General features: G+C 40.0%; 1 protein-coding gene across 1 annotated transcript in view; it reads right to left on the bottom strand.

The window, feature by feature from the left end:
- The window catches only part of LOC122814374 (zinc finger protein 480-like), a 188,202-nt gene that overhangs the window by 41,902 nt on the left and 128,323 nt on the right, over positions 1–17,977 (bottom strand). The window contains exons 5-6 of the mRNA XM_044086958.1: positions 4,569–4,691; positions 2,720–2,842 (exon numbers count right to left, since the gene is read on the bottom strand). Coding sequence (XP_043942893.1) covers positions 2,720–2,842; positions 4,569–4,691 — 246 coding nt within the window. The remainder of the gene's footprint in view (positions 1–2,719; positions 2,843–4,568; positions 4,692–17,977) is intronic.

Below are 17,977 nucleotides of genomic sequence, written 5' to 3'. Positions count from 1 at the left end.
TCCTCCGATTGATTCTTATAGTTATCATGCAATATTTTAAACGTTCTAATAATTACTCCTTTTTTCATGGCACCTTCTGTTCTAGATTCTACTAAAAACTCTACCAGTGATGGTCTTTAATTTAGGAACCCCCTATTTGTTTCTCTTTGCCTGTACTCTGACATCAGTCATTGAAAAGGAAGGCAATTTCTAACCTGCAGTCCAAATAAATTCTTGGCGTCTTCCCATTCTGTCGTTTTTCCCTCTCTAGTTATTTGCTCCCAATACCTTGGTTCCTTTGTCAGCTTTCTCCAATAAATTCCAGTCCCTCGTGCCTACTGTCTATACCCCTAATTGCAGTCATCTCTATTAGATGAATCTCCTTTCTCCATTCCTGTGTTGGCTTAGTTCTTAGGATACTTTCTGCTACTTTATAGATATAATATTCTATATGATTATTGTTATTCTCTTTAAAGTCCTGCATCCAAAATCCCAGTCCCTCCTTGTTTCTTGAGCTTCCCCCCATTTCTACTTTGAATTACAGTTTTCTGCGTGTGCTATGTATAGGAGCCTTAACTGTATAGCTCTGAAATACCTATTCAAGTCAGGTAATCCCAATCCACCCTGTTCTACTGGAAGAATCATCATATCTCACTTGACTCTTACCCTCCCAGTCCTTCAGTTATTTATTAACTGCAATCCACAACTTCTCCTCTGGTTGATAAAAATACTCCTGACCTGTATATAAGACTAATGGGACTAAAAACATTTTAACTGTTTGTATCTTAATATCCATACCCATATAACAAAGCTTCCATTTTTCTCAGTTTTTGTGTTATCTTTTGTTTAGTCTCTTTCCACATATCCTTAGCTGCCACACAAGAATCATTTTTAATCCATAAAACTACATGCTTCATTTTATCATGTCCCCATAAATGTGGATATTGCTGAACCAATTCGTACATGGACACATAATTTACTGCTATCGCTCGTGTTTTAGCGTCATTAACTTTGTATCCCAAAAAGCTTTGAAATGGTCTCAAAATGTTCCACCACACTGTAATGTCTCTTTCTGGTTTTGTCAAACATAAAACATCATTTGCAAATAGAGACAGCTTTTCTTGACTACCATACCAATTATATCCTTGAATTCTTGACTACCATACCAATTATATCCTTGAATTCTAAGTCCCTTATTTTCTTTGCCAATGGTTCTAAGAATAATACAAACAACAAATGGGAAAGAGAACACCCCTGCCTGGCTCCTCTGCTCAAGTATAAAATAATCAGAGAGGACCCCACCGACTTTAATTTTCACCTCTGATCCCTCATATATCCTCCTAATCAACCTTATAATTTTTTCAGGAAATGCAAATGCTTCCATTGCCCTGCTCACACAGTCCCAGCTTACTCTGTCAAATGCTGTCCCTGCATCAAGACCCACCAATAATAGTGGTATTTCCTTACATTTTGCTTCCCTCTGGATCATCAATGTTCTGTTAATGTTGTCAAATGTTTGCCTCCCCTCCACAATATAACACTGATCCATATCTATCAATTTTGGCATTACTTTTGCCATTTCTTTTAGCCATTATAAACAAGAACACTTTATAATCATGGTTTAGTATTGGAATGGGGCTGTATGAAGCTGGATCAGATGGAGCTTTTCCCTCTTTAGGTATTACAGTTACCACTGTTTTTTTCCAGAATGATGGTACTTCTCCTGTATATGGTTGATCTCCCATGCCCCTGCCTGTAAATATTTCATGTCCAAAGCCCCTGCTTACACTTATCAAGGGTACCAGAACTTATCAGACATTTGGGACGCATGGCTAGGCTTAAAAAGGCCATTGTGGTCATTAGACTAGTAAACACCTGTAAAGCAACACCTTAAAGATATACTTACATTTGTTTTGCAGCTATCATAACATTATGAATAACTACTAAAATGGAATTAAAACAGACATGCCAATGATCATTCAAAATCATTGATGGCTTCAAGTCACAAGTCAAATCAGTATAAATCCAAATAACGCAATATGACCAAAATGAGATGCGTAGTAAAAGAAATCCTTTCTTTCTGCTCAGCTATGAAAATGTTATGCATATTTACCACAGTGTTAATAACTTGAAACAAAAAGATTATTTTGCAGTTCTTGGTATCAAGCGAAAGCTTACATAATTTTAACAGACCACTGCACCAATAATTGGCATCTTCACTATGTAGTTTAAAGAAAATTATGGCTGCTTCACTCACAAATCTTTAGCTAGACTTGATGTTAATTTTTTTTTTTGCAAATAGCTCCGACATGAATATGGTTAATGGTACAACCTCATATCAAAATGAAGGTCACATCAGTGCAAAAAAATACTGTAGAAAGTAGGTGTCTAACAAAGTTACAGAGATATTCAACAATTGTTTGATTTCACAAATAGAAATTATTTAAATTCAGTGCTCGGTTGGGTTATAACTGGATGAAAAATTAGTATAACCAATAAAAAGGTAATAAATGCATTTTCACGAAACCAGACCATGACAAAGCTGCCAAACAGGACGTCCACATGTAGCATGAGGTGTGAAATGATAATGCTGCTTTGTGTGAATGAGTTCATTTAAATCATTTAATTGTTGTGCTAAAGCAATCCTCCAGCTCTATAAAGTTTTATAGTTTTCTACAACATTATTAACATCAGCAAGTAATGCATTTTTACAAATAGCACAATTAAACTGTTTACTTACCCTGGACTTTTCCTTTAAGATTAACCTTCTGTTCTACAGTATTTCCTCCTCTGATATCACCTATAGGTAGCTCATCTTCTTCCTTTAATATCTTTAACAACTTCATTGGAGGGATACTGTGCCCTGCACATAAACATAAAGTCTTAAATTGTACTTGTTAAACAGCATGTCCATCCAGGCAAGGCAAACCTTCAGGGAAGACTGAATGCATATGTTTCACAAACATATACAATATATTAGAAAAACAAAACAACAAATGTATTCTTATAAAATCTGACCACTGATGAAAACAATCGCAGTACAGTATTATACATGGTACAGACAAGGGAGAGAAGAACTACAGAAAGAGATACAGTCATTGCTAGGTACTGTAGCAAATGAGCACAGCATTTGCTGGGATATTTACAAGACAATTTGAAGAGAGACTTCTAAGGGAAATATTAAACTTTACCACATTTTTGTCGGGAAGGGGACAAAACATGCAGAACAGTAAAGTAGGCTTGTCAGGACACTGATGGGAAAGCGAAGGGGTGAGATGGCATGAACAAAACAAGTTAGGTAGACTAAGTAAGTGGTTCACTTAGGACAATTACATGGTTGGAATAAATTATACTAAAGGCTGCTGTAATTATGTAAAATGTAGGATGGTGGTGTGACAAATAATAAGAGAGATGTGTGAAGTTAAAATGCAAAAGCCAAGGAAATATCTTTTGCTACATAATAAAATTTGCATTTATGACTTGAGAGATCTGTACTGTTTAGGTACTACACAGTACTAACATTATGTTAATATACCAAACTTTAGCACTGCTTTCCAGCGCCAGAAGTGTACGGCTGCAGAGATATTAGATGAGGTATTAATTGTAAAGCATGGCTATTACAAAATAGCACATTTTCTTAGAGTAATCAAAGCACTAGTTTTGAGAGGATGGTTGGGAGAAAACAATTAGGTCACTGTATTTTTTGTTAAACAGTGTCCGCAGGACATATTTCCATTTGTTTTACAGCCGTCATACAAATTATGAATTATTACTAAAACTGAGTTACCATAGACATGCCAATGATCATTCAAAATTGTTGAGGACTTCATCCTCACAGATCGGTTCAGTATAAACCTAACCAATGCAGTATGACCAAAATAAGATGCACAGTAACAGATTTTGTTTAATAGGAGTTATGAAAATGTGATGCATATTAATTAAGTGTGTTAATAACTTGAAACAAAAACAGAATGTACAACACTTCTTGGTATCAAATGAAAGCTTACATAATTTCAACCATTGTACGAATACTTACTTCTACACTATACAGTTTAGAGATATTCATGGATGTTTCACTCAAAAATATGTAGATAGAATTAATGATTTTGTTTTGGTAAATCGCTACAAGATGAATAACGTAAAATACACAACTTCACATCAAAATGAAGCTCACACCAGCAAAAATGCTGTTGGCAGTAGGGGTCTAACTAGTACAATTATAGATATTCAAGTGTTACTTAATTTTGTCAAGAGAAAATTTTATTTCGGCATTTGTTTGGGTTATAACTGGATGAAAATCAGTATAACAAATATGAAGGTAACAGTGTAGCAAACAGGATTGCTATTTGTTAACTGTATTTTCAGGAAACCAGCCCAAAACATAGCTCTGAAACAGGAAGGCCACAGGTAGCAAGTGGTGTGAAACTGTATTTCTACTAAGTGTGAATGAGTTAACTTAAAATATTATTTCCTTGACGTTCCCCAAACAAGTCTCCAACTCTACGGAATTTTATGGTTTCTATGAAATTATTGACATCTGCAAGAAACACATTCATACAAAAAGTAACGTTAATAAACTCTTTACTTACCACGGACTTTACCTTTAAGATTATCCTTCTGTTCAATGGTATTTCCTCCCTTCAAACCACCTACTGGCACGTCTTCCTCTTCTTTTAATATCTGCAATAACTTCATTGGAGAGATACTGTATCCTGCACATAAAAATATAATATTAAAATGTGTTTGTTATAGAGCATGTCAAACTAAGTAAGACACATTTTCAGGGAAAATCTGAAGGCAGAAGTTTCACAAGAATATACCAATTATAAAAAAAAACTATACACATACATATATATTATATGTGTGTGTATATATATATATATATATATATATATATATATATATATATATATATATTATATTATATTATATATTATCTTTGTATATGTATGGGAAACACTTCACAATGCTAAAATCCTGAAAGATCGAATTTCATATGGCCAAAACCATATGATCAAACTTTCGGAATCATGACATTATGAACGGAGATCTGCATAAAGCGCAGAATGGGAGACTTCCCTTTTCCTCGTTGTAGTGTGATCTCGGAGTTGGAATATTTAAGTAGTGGGGGGTGCAGGGGGGCTTGTCCCCCACTGCAGAAACATTTAAATTGTTTGTTTTTTTTTTGGATTTGTTTTTTTTTTTTGGATTTGTTTTGGAACTTTGATATTCCAAAACATTGATCATATGGTCTCGATCATATGAAATTTAATGTTTCGGAATTTCGAGATTCTGAGGTGAATCCATATATATATATATATATATATATATATATATATATATATATATCTATAGAGAGAGAGAGAGAGATAGATAATATATATATATATATATATATATATATATATAGATAGATAGATAAAATATATATATATTTAACAGCACAAGCTAATCACCATAGTTGAAGACAGAGTACAATATTATGCATGTTACAGAAATGGGAGAGAAGGCAAACTAAGAAATAAGTGCCATTAATATTTACAAATCGCTTTTACGTACTGTAGGATATGAACTTAATACTGTCTAGCATTTTTAAGAGAAAAGGGAATTAGAAAAGAAATATCTAATAGAAATATTAGATTTATCACATTGTTATTTTCACAGTTTAATTTCTTCAAGTCTTTTAGGGCGGCCGCGGTGGTGCAGCGATTAGTGTTGCCACCTCACAGCAAGAGGTTCTCCGGTTTGATTCTCGGTTGGGATGGGGTGCCTTCTGTGCGGAGTCTGCATGTCGTCCCTGTGGTCGCGTGGGTTTCCTCTGGTGCTCCAGTTTCCTCCCACATCCCAAAGACATGCAGTAGGTGGATTGAACACTCTAAATTGGCCCTAGGTGTGAGTGTGTGCGTGTGTGCTTCTGTGGAAGGTTGGCCGCCGGGCTGGAAACTCAACACCGTAAAACTCCACTGCCAATCATGAGGGGACAGATGATCTGCTGTGGTGACCCCTAACTGGGAAAAAGCCGAAAGAAGAAGAATAAGAATTTCTTCAAATCTTTTGGGTTTCTAATACCATGACTGGAAGGGAACTATTCCTAAGTTAAAGTTTGATTAAAGTTCATGAAATTAGTATAGTTTCAATCTTTGATGTTAGCCAAAAGTTCTCTTTGCATCACCTGCATTGTGCCCAGAACTGGCTCCTGCAGTTCATACAGAGTTATGTTTAGTGATGCTTCTGATACATGTAACTGTAAATACTTTTTTATGAGACACACAAGCTCATGCTACTATCGGAACTGTCTGGGTATCCTTCCACATTGCCCTCGTTTCTGCCTGCAAATCCTGCTATGTTATGACTTTGGCTCTCTCTATAAGTGTAATCACTGGGTGTGGCAATTTCAATAATCAATGTTACTTTTGTATTCTTTTCATGGACTACTATATCTGGTTTTCTTGCATCTGTGTTTTGAACTGTTGATAATGGACGATCCCACGCGATATAAACTTCATTTTTCTATACAGCATGTTTCCAATGCTTCTCAGCAACTTCAGTATAGTAATGTTTGCATAATCCCCAATGCAACAGTTTTGCCACTTTATTATGCCTTGCAATATTCAGGCCCTCTGCCATTAGTGCATCACATTCAGCAACAAGATGTGTGACTGTTTCCAACTGTGCTAAACAAAACCTGCATTTGTCTGTTTCTCTAACATGTTCAATTGACTTTGTAAACCAACGTGTACATAGTCCACTATCCTGAACTACCAATATTAACCTTTTGTCGTTTGGTTTAAATTCACCTCCCCATAACCATTTTTTCATCACCTCCTGATCAACAGAGGTGGTTCCAGGAGTTTACTGTACTTCCTTCACCTTACATTCTTTCTTTTGTTTTTTGGCACATTCAGTTGCTGCCTGATTTTTGTCTACTTCTGGTTAGATTTCCATTCGTGTTTGACACAGACATGCTTCTGCTAAACTAAGCAGGGAAGTCATCTTAGATGTTATCATGTTATCATGTTTTAAAACTTTCACTGTTTGGGTTCAGTAAAGTCAGCAGATACGCATGCAAGTCCTACGACTGCAGCTCTACACATGTAATCAATTTCAAGGAGACCCATACCTCCTTTAGAATGAGGAATATATAATCTTGGTGTACACTGATTTTTATATATCATTTGATATGCATGAAGCATTTTTCTTGTTTTCTTTTTCAAACTGATCCAACACCTTTTGGGGCCAGTCACCCCAAAACTGGAAGAACAGGAAGAAGAAATTTGTTTATAGCTTGCTTGGGACATTGCTCCTAGATGTCATGGCTGTTTTCTGTATTAATGTTAGTCTTCTAAAATATTCTTTAACAAGTTTTATTCACATTTGTTCATGTTTTACTGTCAATCTTTCATAAATTCCCAAATATTTATGCACTCCCTCTTGCTCCGGTTCCTTTATATCACATTCCTGCCACAGACGGATATTTCCTGGTGCCGCAGCCTTCCTGCTTTAAGGGCTGCTTTTGCACATTTATCAAGAGCAAACATTCTCATTTCATCGGAAAAACGTTTGGCCACTTGCAGATATGCTTTCAGTTCCTCCTCTGATAAACTACGCAGTTTTAAATCCTCCACAAAAGATGACAAGTCTTACACTTTGTTGTTTTCTGAGAGCCAAATTGTAACCATGACTTCATCAGTTAAGTAGACAGGTTAATGGGAAGACAAAACATTAGTGGTGACAGAGTCACCCTGGAATCTTCCCCCTTTGAATTTTTATCCCTGTGATAATAATTTGTCCTTTATCATCGCTTAATTGCAAAGGGGTTTGCCACTGTTCCATGGTCAATGCAATACAATTGATCAATGTTGGGAGTATCTTGTACATCTGTAAGCACTCCTTTATCCATGAACGTGGGATGCTGTCAAATGCTTTTTTTGCAATCTATCCATGCCATACTTAGATTCTTCCCCTTTTTACAATCATCCATTATGACAAGAAATTATCTTTTGTTCCATATGACTTTATTTTATTACCATTTTGTTCTATTGCCATGATTCAGTTTTCTTCTAAATGACTATAAACTCCATCAGCATCAATTCCAGTATATAGTTTATACATCGTCAAAAGGCAAGTATAGGTCTAAAGTTTTTAGGAAAGCTTGTAGGTTCACTCTTAAGAAGCATCGTTTTTCTGTTGTTAACCAGGTTGGTGTCTGTTCAGGATGTGCATATAAATAGTTCTTACTCAGGGCTAAATCTTCATGTAAAGATGTTAATAATTTTAGCCAGAACTTAGTTACTGCATCTGGGTCCCCTTCACATGGTTGACTTTTCAGAAAGTCGACATTCATATGGCCGTGACCATATGATCGACTTTCGAAAAGCTGAGCATGGGGAACTGCTATCTCTGTACAGTGCGGAATAGGAAAATTTCCTTCTTCCGCACTGTCGTGCGATCTCGGAATTGGGATATTTAAGTTACGAGGGGGCTAACAGTTTAAGGTGTTTGTTGTGTTTTATGTGTTTAGTTTACATGGTCGGCTTTCTGAAAGTCGATCATATGGTTTCGGCCATATGAAAGTCGACTTTCTGGACAGCCAACCATGTAAAGTAGACCCACTTCATCTGGGGGTTGGGATTTCCAGTTAAGAGATTTTCTTAATTTTGTTTCAGTTTCTGTGGCCATTACTTCATCCTATTTCATACCCTGTACGTTTGAACTTCTTACTGCTTATTTTACTTCTCTCCATTCAGCATTTTTATTATTTTCTACAGGATCTTGGATATTCTCCAAAATGAATAAATGTCTTTTTTTTTTTTCTGGTGGCATTTCTATTCCTTTTGCTTTGTTGCCCAATTCTCCATAAACTTACTTTCCCTTATATTTATCTGCATATCTTCTAAGTTTTTCTGCCTGTGGTGATATCTTTAGTGTATCTGCTCTGAGCTAAAACAGAATGGCATTAAATATACTGATCCGAAGGATATTGCCAATATTCTGGCAGATCGATTCAGTGCCAACTTCACCCCCTAAATGGCCCATCTCAATACCGGAAGATTGCCAAATTCCAGTAATAACGGCCACACAGGTACAAAACGCACTCTCTAAAGCCAAGAATACAGCATCCATGGGACCAGATGACATCCCGGGCTGTGTACTACATGAACTACAATATGAACTGGCACCTCACCTAAGTGTCATGTTTAATCATAGCCTCACCTTCAGGTTTCGTGCCCACTTGAGTGGCGCAGAGCTACAGTTATCCCAATCCACAAGGGGGGATCCACCTTGGATCCCGGAAACTACCGTCCCATCAGTCTGACAAGCCTTATCTGCAAGGCCATGGAGCGTATTATCATGGAACTTATAAACAAAGACATTGGCAACCTTCAAACACTGGACCCCACCCAGTTTGGGTTTGTGAAGGGCCAATCTTGTCTCCTGAACCTGATTGACTTCTTTGAATCAGTCTCCAGAGCCATGAACAAGGGTAAGGTGGTCCACACAGCCTATCTAGACCTTGCCAAGGCCTTTGACACCATCCCCCACTCTGGAATCATAGATAAACTTACTAAGTTGGGCATTAATCCCTATGTCACCCAATGGGTTGCTAAATGGCTTACTGATAGAACCCACACTGTAAAAGTAGCCAACTCCAAATCCAGCTCCAGATAAGTGACAAGTGGAGTACCTCAGGGTTCAGTCCTGGGGCCGCTCTTGTTTAGCATCTACTTCTCTGAAGTACAGGTCAACACTAAGGGACTCTGGCTAACAAAGTTTGCAGATGACTGCAAACTGGGAGCCATTATTGAATCCCCAAATGATGTGGATACTCTACAAAAGGGCTTTACAGAAACAGATGCTTGGTGCCAGAGCCATGGGCTCAAGCTCAATGCCAAGAAATGTATTGTTATCCCCTTTGGGAAAAAACATGTATCCATGAATTACCATATAGGTGGCAGTACACTAAACACAGAAAGTGTGATAAGAGACTTAGGGACACAGGTGGACAGTGGTCTCACCTTCGATAACCACATCACCACAACAGTCAGGAAATCCTTCTATGTGGCACACCTCATCACGAAGGGCTTTTCATCCAGAAAAAAGGAGGTCATTGTCCCACTGTACTCATCCCTCATTAGACCCATTATAGAATACATTTGGTATGTACCTCTCAAGACATCTGCAACAACTGGAAAGGCCTCAGAAATACCTCACTAAAAGAATCACAGGCCTAAAGCAGATGCCCTACGCTGACCGTCTTAAAAAACTCCAGCTATACTCTGTCGCATATCGTCTACTCAGAGGCGATCTCTGCTTAACATACAAGGCCATGTCAAACCCAGAGCTGTTGGACATGCTACACTTAAAGAAATCCCAATCCCTCAGAGCTACATGCTCCAGGGATCTAAACCTTGTCATCACAATAAACGAAACATGCTGGAGGGATAGGTTCCTGACCCAGAGACTCCCCAGACTCTGGAATAGATTGCCCATACATGTCAAGCAGAGTGCCTCTTTGAACCTCTTCAAGAGGAACCTTGACGATTGGATGGGAGAAAGGAAATTCACCCCAGGGATCACGTCAGTCGCCCTGCTAGACAGGGGTCCGGGAAAGTAAATATTGTGGCAGGCCACTCGGCGGTGAAAAATATGGCTCTAGGTGATTCGATCATGTTGACTAATATCCCACAATGTAGTGCTCATCTGTAAAAAGTTACATCACACAGGCTTCTTTCTTCCTAAAACTCCTGTCACTGCATTGATTTTACATGCATGCACTGCTGTCTTTCAATCAGTTTTAAGTAACATTTCATGCTGTTCAATGACTACTTAAAACACAAACAGTGCAAATGCCACAGAAAGTACAGTTTTGTACACTTACCATAAATGTAGATGTTTGAGTGTATTCACTGTTGCAGTCCTTACTAATAGGTTATCCAGACCCCGGTAGCCCTCAATCAGCCAGAATACCAAAGGTATGCAAATATAACATCAGCTGCCATTGGTTGTTAAAGACATCAAGATGTCAGATACGAAAGGAGGCAGCCGACGCCATTTCCTCAGTTTTTCTTGCCTTAACAGTCAGGAGCCCCCCCCCCCCCCAAAAAAAAGTAGACCAGGATAAATATACCCTGGATAAATAGAATAAACAAAATTTAGCCTGTGCCTTAGGAAAGGAGAGCAGAAAAAAAACAAATAGGGGGAAGGCGGAGGGAAACCAGGACTGCAACAGTGAATACACTCGAACATCTACATTTATGGTACGTGTACACAACTGTACTATGTTCATCGTGTTTCACTGTTGCAGTCCTTACTAATGGGTTTATTCCCAAAGCCCAGAGTAGAGGGAGGAGGAAAATCAACTGAAATAAGGATTAGAGAGAATGCCCTGCAAAACAGCAGTGGCAAACCCCGCCCTGGATTTAGAAAACAACGGCAATTATTATGCTTTGTGAAAGTGTGTACAAAAGTTCAACTTGCCACTTCCAAAATGCCCTTAGTAGGGACACCCCTTAAAAAAGCTACAGAAGTGGAAGCTGCTCTAGTAGAATGGGTCCTAGCCCCTTGTGGAGCAGCCTTGCCATGAAAAGTGTAACATAAATGTATACAATGTGCAATCCATTTAGAAATGGTTTGTTTAGAAATAGCTTTGCCCTGAGCCCCAGGTGCAAAACTGACCAATATCTAAACTGACTTCCGAAGGTCTTTAGTCCTGTCCACGTAAAACCTGAGCTGTCTGTGCACATCAACAGAATGCAGGATCCTTTCCCCTCTATTCTGTGGATTAGGAAAAAAGGTAGGAAGGTGTATAGACTGGTTAAGAGTCAGACTAGAAATCATCTTAGGCATAAAAGAGGGATTGGTTCTAAGAGAGACTTTATCTGCATGGAAGATGATAAAAGGGTCCACTTCCATCAAAGCCTGCAGCTCAGAAACTCTTCTTGCTGAAGTAATAGGCAAGGGGAAGGCCGTTTTCCAAGACAAACTTTAAATCTGCCATGGCAGCTGTCTGAAAAGGAGGCAGAGTGAGCTTAAGTTCCCAGGCAGGAGTAGGTGCCCTTCTGGGAGGTTTTAAGTTGCTGGCCCCTCTGAGAAACTGTTCCATCAGGGGATGAGAGAAAATGGGTTGTTCGAGAGAACAATGAGCAGAAATAGCCGATGCGTGGATCTTGATAGAGGAAAAGGAAAGACCACCATGAAGCAAATCTGCCAAGTAATCCAGAATCAGGGGGAGAGATGGCTGAGAAGGAGATTCCCCTCTAGCCCGCATCCAAAAACAGAATCTTTTCCATTTATCAGAGTATGATTTCCTAGTGCTAGGCCTCCTGGCCTCACAAAGTACCTCAACCACCTGTTGAGACAGAGATGTAGAGGGAGGGTGGGGTTCATGCTATAAGCCAGGCTGCCAAATTGAGATTCTGAAGATGAGGATGCAGAATTTTTCCCTCTTCCTGAACCAACAGATCTGGTATCAGTGGAAGATGCCAAGGCCGAAACTGGGAGAGACTGCAAAGCAGTGGATACCAGTGCTGCCTGGACCATTCTGGGGCTATGACAATGGCCCTTGGCCTTTCATCCCTGACCTTTAACAGTACTTTGGGGAGAAGACGCAGAGGAGGGAAGGCATAAACTGAAAGTAGAATCCAGGGGAAGGACAGAGCATCCACTCTCCAAGCCTTGCTGTGATGCTGTCTGGTGCAAAAGGTTGGCAGAAGGTGATTTGTCGGGAGAAAAAAAGAGATCCACCTGAGGGGTGCCCCAACGTTGAATGATGCTGTAGAAGACGGTCTTGTTCAATTGCCACTTGTGAGGATCCAGGGTCTGCCTACTCAACTGGTCTGCTAAGGTGTTGAACCTCCCTGGAAGAAACTGAGCCATCAGATGCAGGTCCAAGAATGCCACTATGGACCATAGTATCATACTTTGCCTGCACAGATGGTAAGAGTGAGTCTCTCCCTGCATGTTGATGTACCACATGACTGCAGTGTTGTCTGTCCTGATAAGCAGAGTTCCCGGGGAAAGTAAATGCTTGAAGGCCAGCAAGGCCTGCTGATCCGCTATCAATTCCTTCAGATTTATGTGCAAGTGAATCTGCTGGTTATTCCAACTTCTCTGTATGCATTTCCCATCCAGATGAGCTCCCCAAGCATAGTCCGATGCATATGTGGCAAGAGTTTGGAAGGCAGGAGGTGGACGAAAGGGCATGCCTTTATTTTGTAGATAGGCTGTTGCCCACCAAATGAACTCTGCCTGTAGACATGGAATCAGAGGAAGCATCATGTCCAGGTCGTGTGTGTGTTGACACCAAAGGTTCTTGAGGTACCATTGCAATTTCCTCATATGCAGTCTGGCATAAGGAGTCATCACAATACAAGATGCCATGAATCCCAGAGCTTGCAGGAATTTCCTTGCAGGGAGCTGGGACATGCTTGCCAATCCCTTGAAGTAAACTGAAAGAGTATTTTGTTTCTCTTGAGTAAGGAATATCATCTGAGCGGCTGTGTTCAGACTCGCTCCCAGGAAAGTAATCTCCTTGGTGGGTACCAGTTTGGATTTCATTTCATTGAGTGTGTAACCCAGGGAAGACAGAAGATTATTCACAAACTCCAAATCCTTTAAAAGCTGTTCTTGAGAATTTGCTTGAATGAGGCAATTGTCCAAGTATGGATAAATCTGAATTTTCCTCTGCCTGCAAAATGCAATGACTGGAGCCAGACATTTCTTGAAAACTCTGGGAGCAGTAGATAAGCCAAAGGGCAGTGCAGAGAATTGAAAGTGTTGCTTGCCCACTCAAACTAAGGTACTGCCTGCTACTTTCCCTCATAGTGATGTGCAGATAGGCTTCTTTGAGATCTAACATTACCAGCCAGGCATACCTGGCCAACACTGGAAGCAGCTGTTGCAGAGTGAGCATTTTGAACTCTGGTATCACCAGCAACGTGTTCAGAATGGACAGATCTAGAATGGGACGCCAGGTTCCCTCTTTTTTTGGAACTAAGAAAAGTCATGAGTAGAAGCCTTGGCCTACCTGCTGTGCAGGAACTGACTCTAATGTCCCCAAGTTTAATAGAGAAGAAATTTGCTGTTTTTGCTTCTGCCCTCTGGTTTGGAGGAATATCCGGGAATCCTTTGAGAACAAGAAAGGTGTGGAAGAAAAATTTGTGACCCTGTGATACAGTCCTGAGCACCCATTTGTCGTCTCTGATGGTGACCCAAACATTTGCAAAAATGGCCAACCTTCCCCCAATGGAAACTCTGGGCAAGCAGGAACAGGCAAGGGTTAAAAGAGTTATTGAGAAAGCTTGGATTGGGAGGTTGGCTTAGAACATCCTGTCTTAGAAATGGAAACATGCCATTGTTTAGTCCTCTGAGGGGTAGCAGCATGCCCCCTAGCAGACCTGTAACCTCTAGCCCTGGAAACGGCTCTGTCTACTGGAATCAGGGAAAGTCCAATTCTTTGAAGGGTAATTCCTGCTGAAGCGAGGAGGTTGAACTTGCAGAAAGTCTTTAACAGTTTGCATAGACTTGGCTTTATCCTCCATCTTTTTCAACACTTCCTCTGCTTTGCTGCCAAAAAAGACTGTCCTTGTGCAAAGGTACATCTAACAGCTTAAACTTGACAGGCTCTGGAAGGAGCTGTTCCCTGAGCCAAGTATGCCTTTTAATAACAGATCCCATAGCTGCTTCCCTGCAAGAAGCTTCTGTGTCAAAATCACAATGTAATGAATGCTTACTGACAAGACTGGCAGAATGCAGCAAATCTTGCATATCCTTACTCTCTGCCAGGGAAGGCACACCTGCATTCTGTGTCTTAATAGCCTCCAAGTTATGCTGTTGATATTTAAGCATATAAAAAAGACAATTGGTAGACCTAATATCAAGAGTGGCGGAGGTATAAACCTTCTTACCCCACCTATCTATGGCCCTAGATTCCCTGTCAGAGGGAACAGGATTCCTAGTAACAGTGGCCTTAACCCCTTTAGGTCCCTGAGAAATAACCTCTGGGTCAGCAAGAGGATTTTGAAAAAGAAACTGATGCAAATCAGGAACTCTATAATACCTATCAGGTTTCCTGGGAGCAGGAGGAACAGAATTTGGAGTTAAAGAATTTTCCAAGAAAACATCATCAACTACTTCCAACACTGGAGGAATGGCCACAGGCTTATGCTGAGGCAAGTCTAAGAACTCCCTGATCCTTCTCTTAGACTGAGGGTAGTCCTAACTTTCCCATTTAAAATGCTCCCTAAGAGAATTCAAAGTATCTCCAAAAGAGAAATCTTCTAGAGGGGATGCAGAAGGAATAGATTTCCCTGCATCAGAATCCTCAAAAGCTGAACAATCCTGAGAAATTTCCTCTTCATTGGCAGAAATGCTAGAAATATCAGAAACAGAATAGGACAAAACTTTTGGCGACAAATCTCTACCCTTTTTGGAAGGAGGAGGCTGAGAGCCCTGAATAAGAGTGAAAAGGTCATTAGCCATTTTAATTATTTGTGACTGAGGAGACTGTGAAGAAGCTGAAGCCTGCTTTAAAGCAGGTTTGCGGCTGGAGGATCTACTTGCAAGATAAAAGGACTCAAGTGGCTTAGCCACAGCTGTAGTCTGAGCAGAGGTCGACGGTTTGGGCCTGCTATCGGTATAAAGGAAAGAGGCCTCAGGAGCCAGTGCCTGCTTAGCGGCTCCAGATCCATCCAAGGTGGAGACAGGCGGAGGATCAGAAGATGAAGAGGAAGGCTGCGGCATGGAGGACTCCAAAAAGGTCTCAACAGAGGCCTGTGGCAGAATATCTGTGGACTGCAGGGGCTGCAAAAGCACCTCATTGGCTACCGCTGGGAAGACAACCAGCTTAACAGGAACATCGTCGGTAGATTTGACCCTGTGAGGCCTGTCACGGTCTTTATCCATACATTTCTTAGGAACATCTGAAGTCGTAAGACCTGTGGATGCCATACCGACAAACTTAGGCCAAACTCCAAAATGCTTAGCTAAAAACTTAGCCCAACGACGAATAGTACGCGGGTTAAAAGAAGCAGAGAGATCACAGTTAGGAACGTCATGTTCAAGGCCTAAACAAATAACACAGTATGAATGAAAATCCTGGTGAGGAATCTGCTTTCCGCAGGCAAGACAATTGTTAACTTTCTCTGACATTCGTTAAAGCAAGAAACGAGGATCCCCAATGGGGTACTTAGCTTTTGGTGTCTTCAAATTGATAGTCGGAAAACAAAGGAAGGGAATCGGCCAACCGACACTCGTGCAAAATGCTTCTGCTTAGGGCTCCATGGCAAGAAAGACAGAGGAAATGGCGCAGGCTGCCCCCTTTTGTATCCGACGCCTGACGTCTTTAACAACCAATAGCATTCAACGTCATACTTACATACCTTTGGTATTCTGGCCGATTGAGGACTACTGGGGTCCGGCTAACTCATTAGTAAGGACTGCAACAGTGAAACACGATGAACATCAGACTTTCAAAGTGCTTTTTACTATTGCCTCTTTTTAGAATGGCTAAATTGCAGGGTTTTTTTTGAAGCCTGAATTGTACTTCTTTCACTCATCTCCCATCCCCCTTCACACCAAATTTCCCTAGCTCTCAAACTGCTAAGTGTAATTTGAGCTGTTACCTGCTGTGATAGACAGCTCACAGCAGGAGACGTGACTCATGTGCTGTTACCTTGTTCTAGACTATTTTTTATATGGGTGGGGGAAAGACCAGGGAGCTGTGACATCACATCATGGGTGGGTTTTTAGGACAGTCATGGTGAAGCCAATTTGGGCAGGGAATTGGCCAGAAAACTACCCGTATTCCGTGGCCTTGATGACATCAACCAATTGGAAATTTTCCAGGGCGGGATAATAGTTTTTTGAAAGTGAAAGCATCACAGTACAGTAAGGTACTGGTTCTAGTGGAGAGAAACAGTCAATTTAAAATATTTTAAATGCTCTGTTGTTGTTTATTGACAGCCGGGACAATAAATAAGGAGAGAAAGGACAGAGAAGTTGAGCATTTAATAACAGAATTTCATTTGGGGACTCAATGTTCTAGCATGCTGTGATGTTACCAGAGATGGATTTTATACAATAAATCCTTCACTTTGCAGATAATCCACAACTTCAGTTTCTATTTCTTTAACTTCTTGATTACTAATCTTCTTTTTCATCTCTCCCTTTGTTTTCTTGTTTTTTTTTTTTTTTGTAATGTAAAAGTTTCCATATTTGGATGCCTTTGCTTGTAATTCTCTTTAAATATCTTTGGTACTAGTTTTTGCTTTGATTAATTTTGCATTTTATCGGTAAGAGGCAAAAGATGCAGCCAGTGTTAAGCAGGAAGATTTCTCAAGACACAGACTGGATATAGGAGTGAAATGTCATGAACAAAACAAGAAAGATAGTAACTTAAGTGATTACTGTAAAAAAATGACATGGAGCATACCTCTCAACCTGGAAACATCAAAAATCTGGACAAAAGTCAAAGAAAAATGGGTACAAATCGGTGTGCTAATTAACATAAAATACACATACATAAGTATGTAACCCCGCCCACTCCAATGGAATTGTGGAATACCAACTTTCACATGCAAAGTGAAGAACAGACATATGGTCCCAGACCATGTAGTAAATTGGAACCATTTTTTTTTTGAAATGTGAAGCAATGATGTTCACTGGGAAGAGAGAAGATGATGAACCTTAGGATGTTCTTTTTGGTGACTTGCAATATGTGGGTTTTGTGATAAAAGTAGGGCTTTTAACGGTAGGCAATATTCTAGTCTTAGCAAAAGAATATTAGTGTCTGCTAGGACCTCCAAAAGTCATTCTCCATGGCCTACTGATTAGTGGCGTAGTTAGAGTTTGTGCCAACCAGGGTTTGCTGTCCTTCCTCCCTCACAAAATCATGGTCAAATGGGGCCCCAATACACAGCCCTCCCACCTGAAACCATTCTAATGCCCATTACTTGGCTAGCTATGTTGCCCCGTTTACCATATACACTGTAAAATGATT

The sequence above is a fragment of the Protopterus annectens genome, chromosome 10.part0 (assembly GCF_019279795.1).
Source record: "Protopterus annectens isolate FY-2018-M chromosome 10.part0, PAN1.0, whole genome shotgun sequence".
NCBI lineage: Eukaryota > Metazoa > Chordata > Ceratodontiformes > Protopteridae > Protopterus > Protopterus annectens.
The sequence above is the reverse complement of the archived record's forward strand: the minus strand, read 5'-3'. Positions and strand labels throughout refer to the sequence as shown.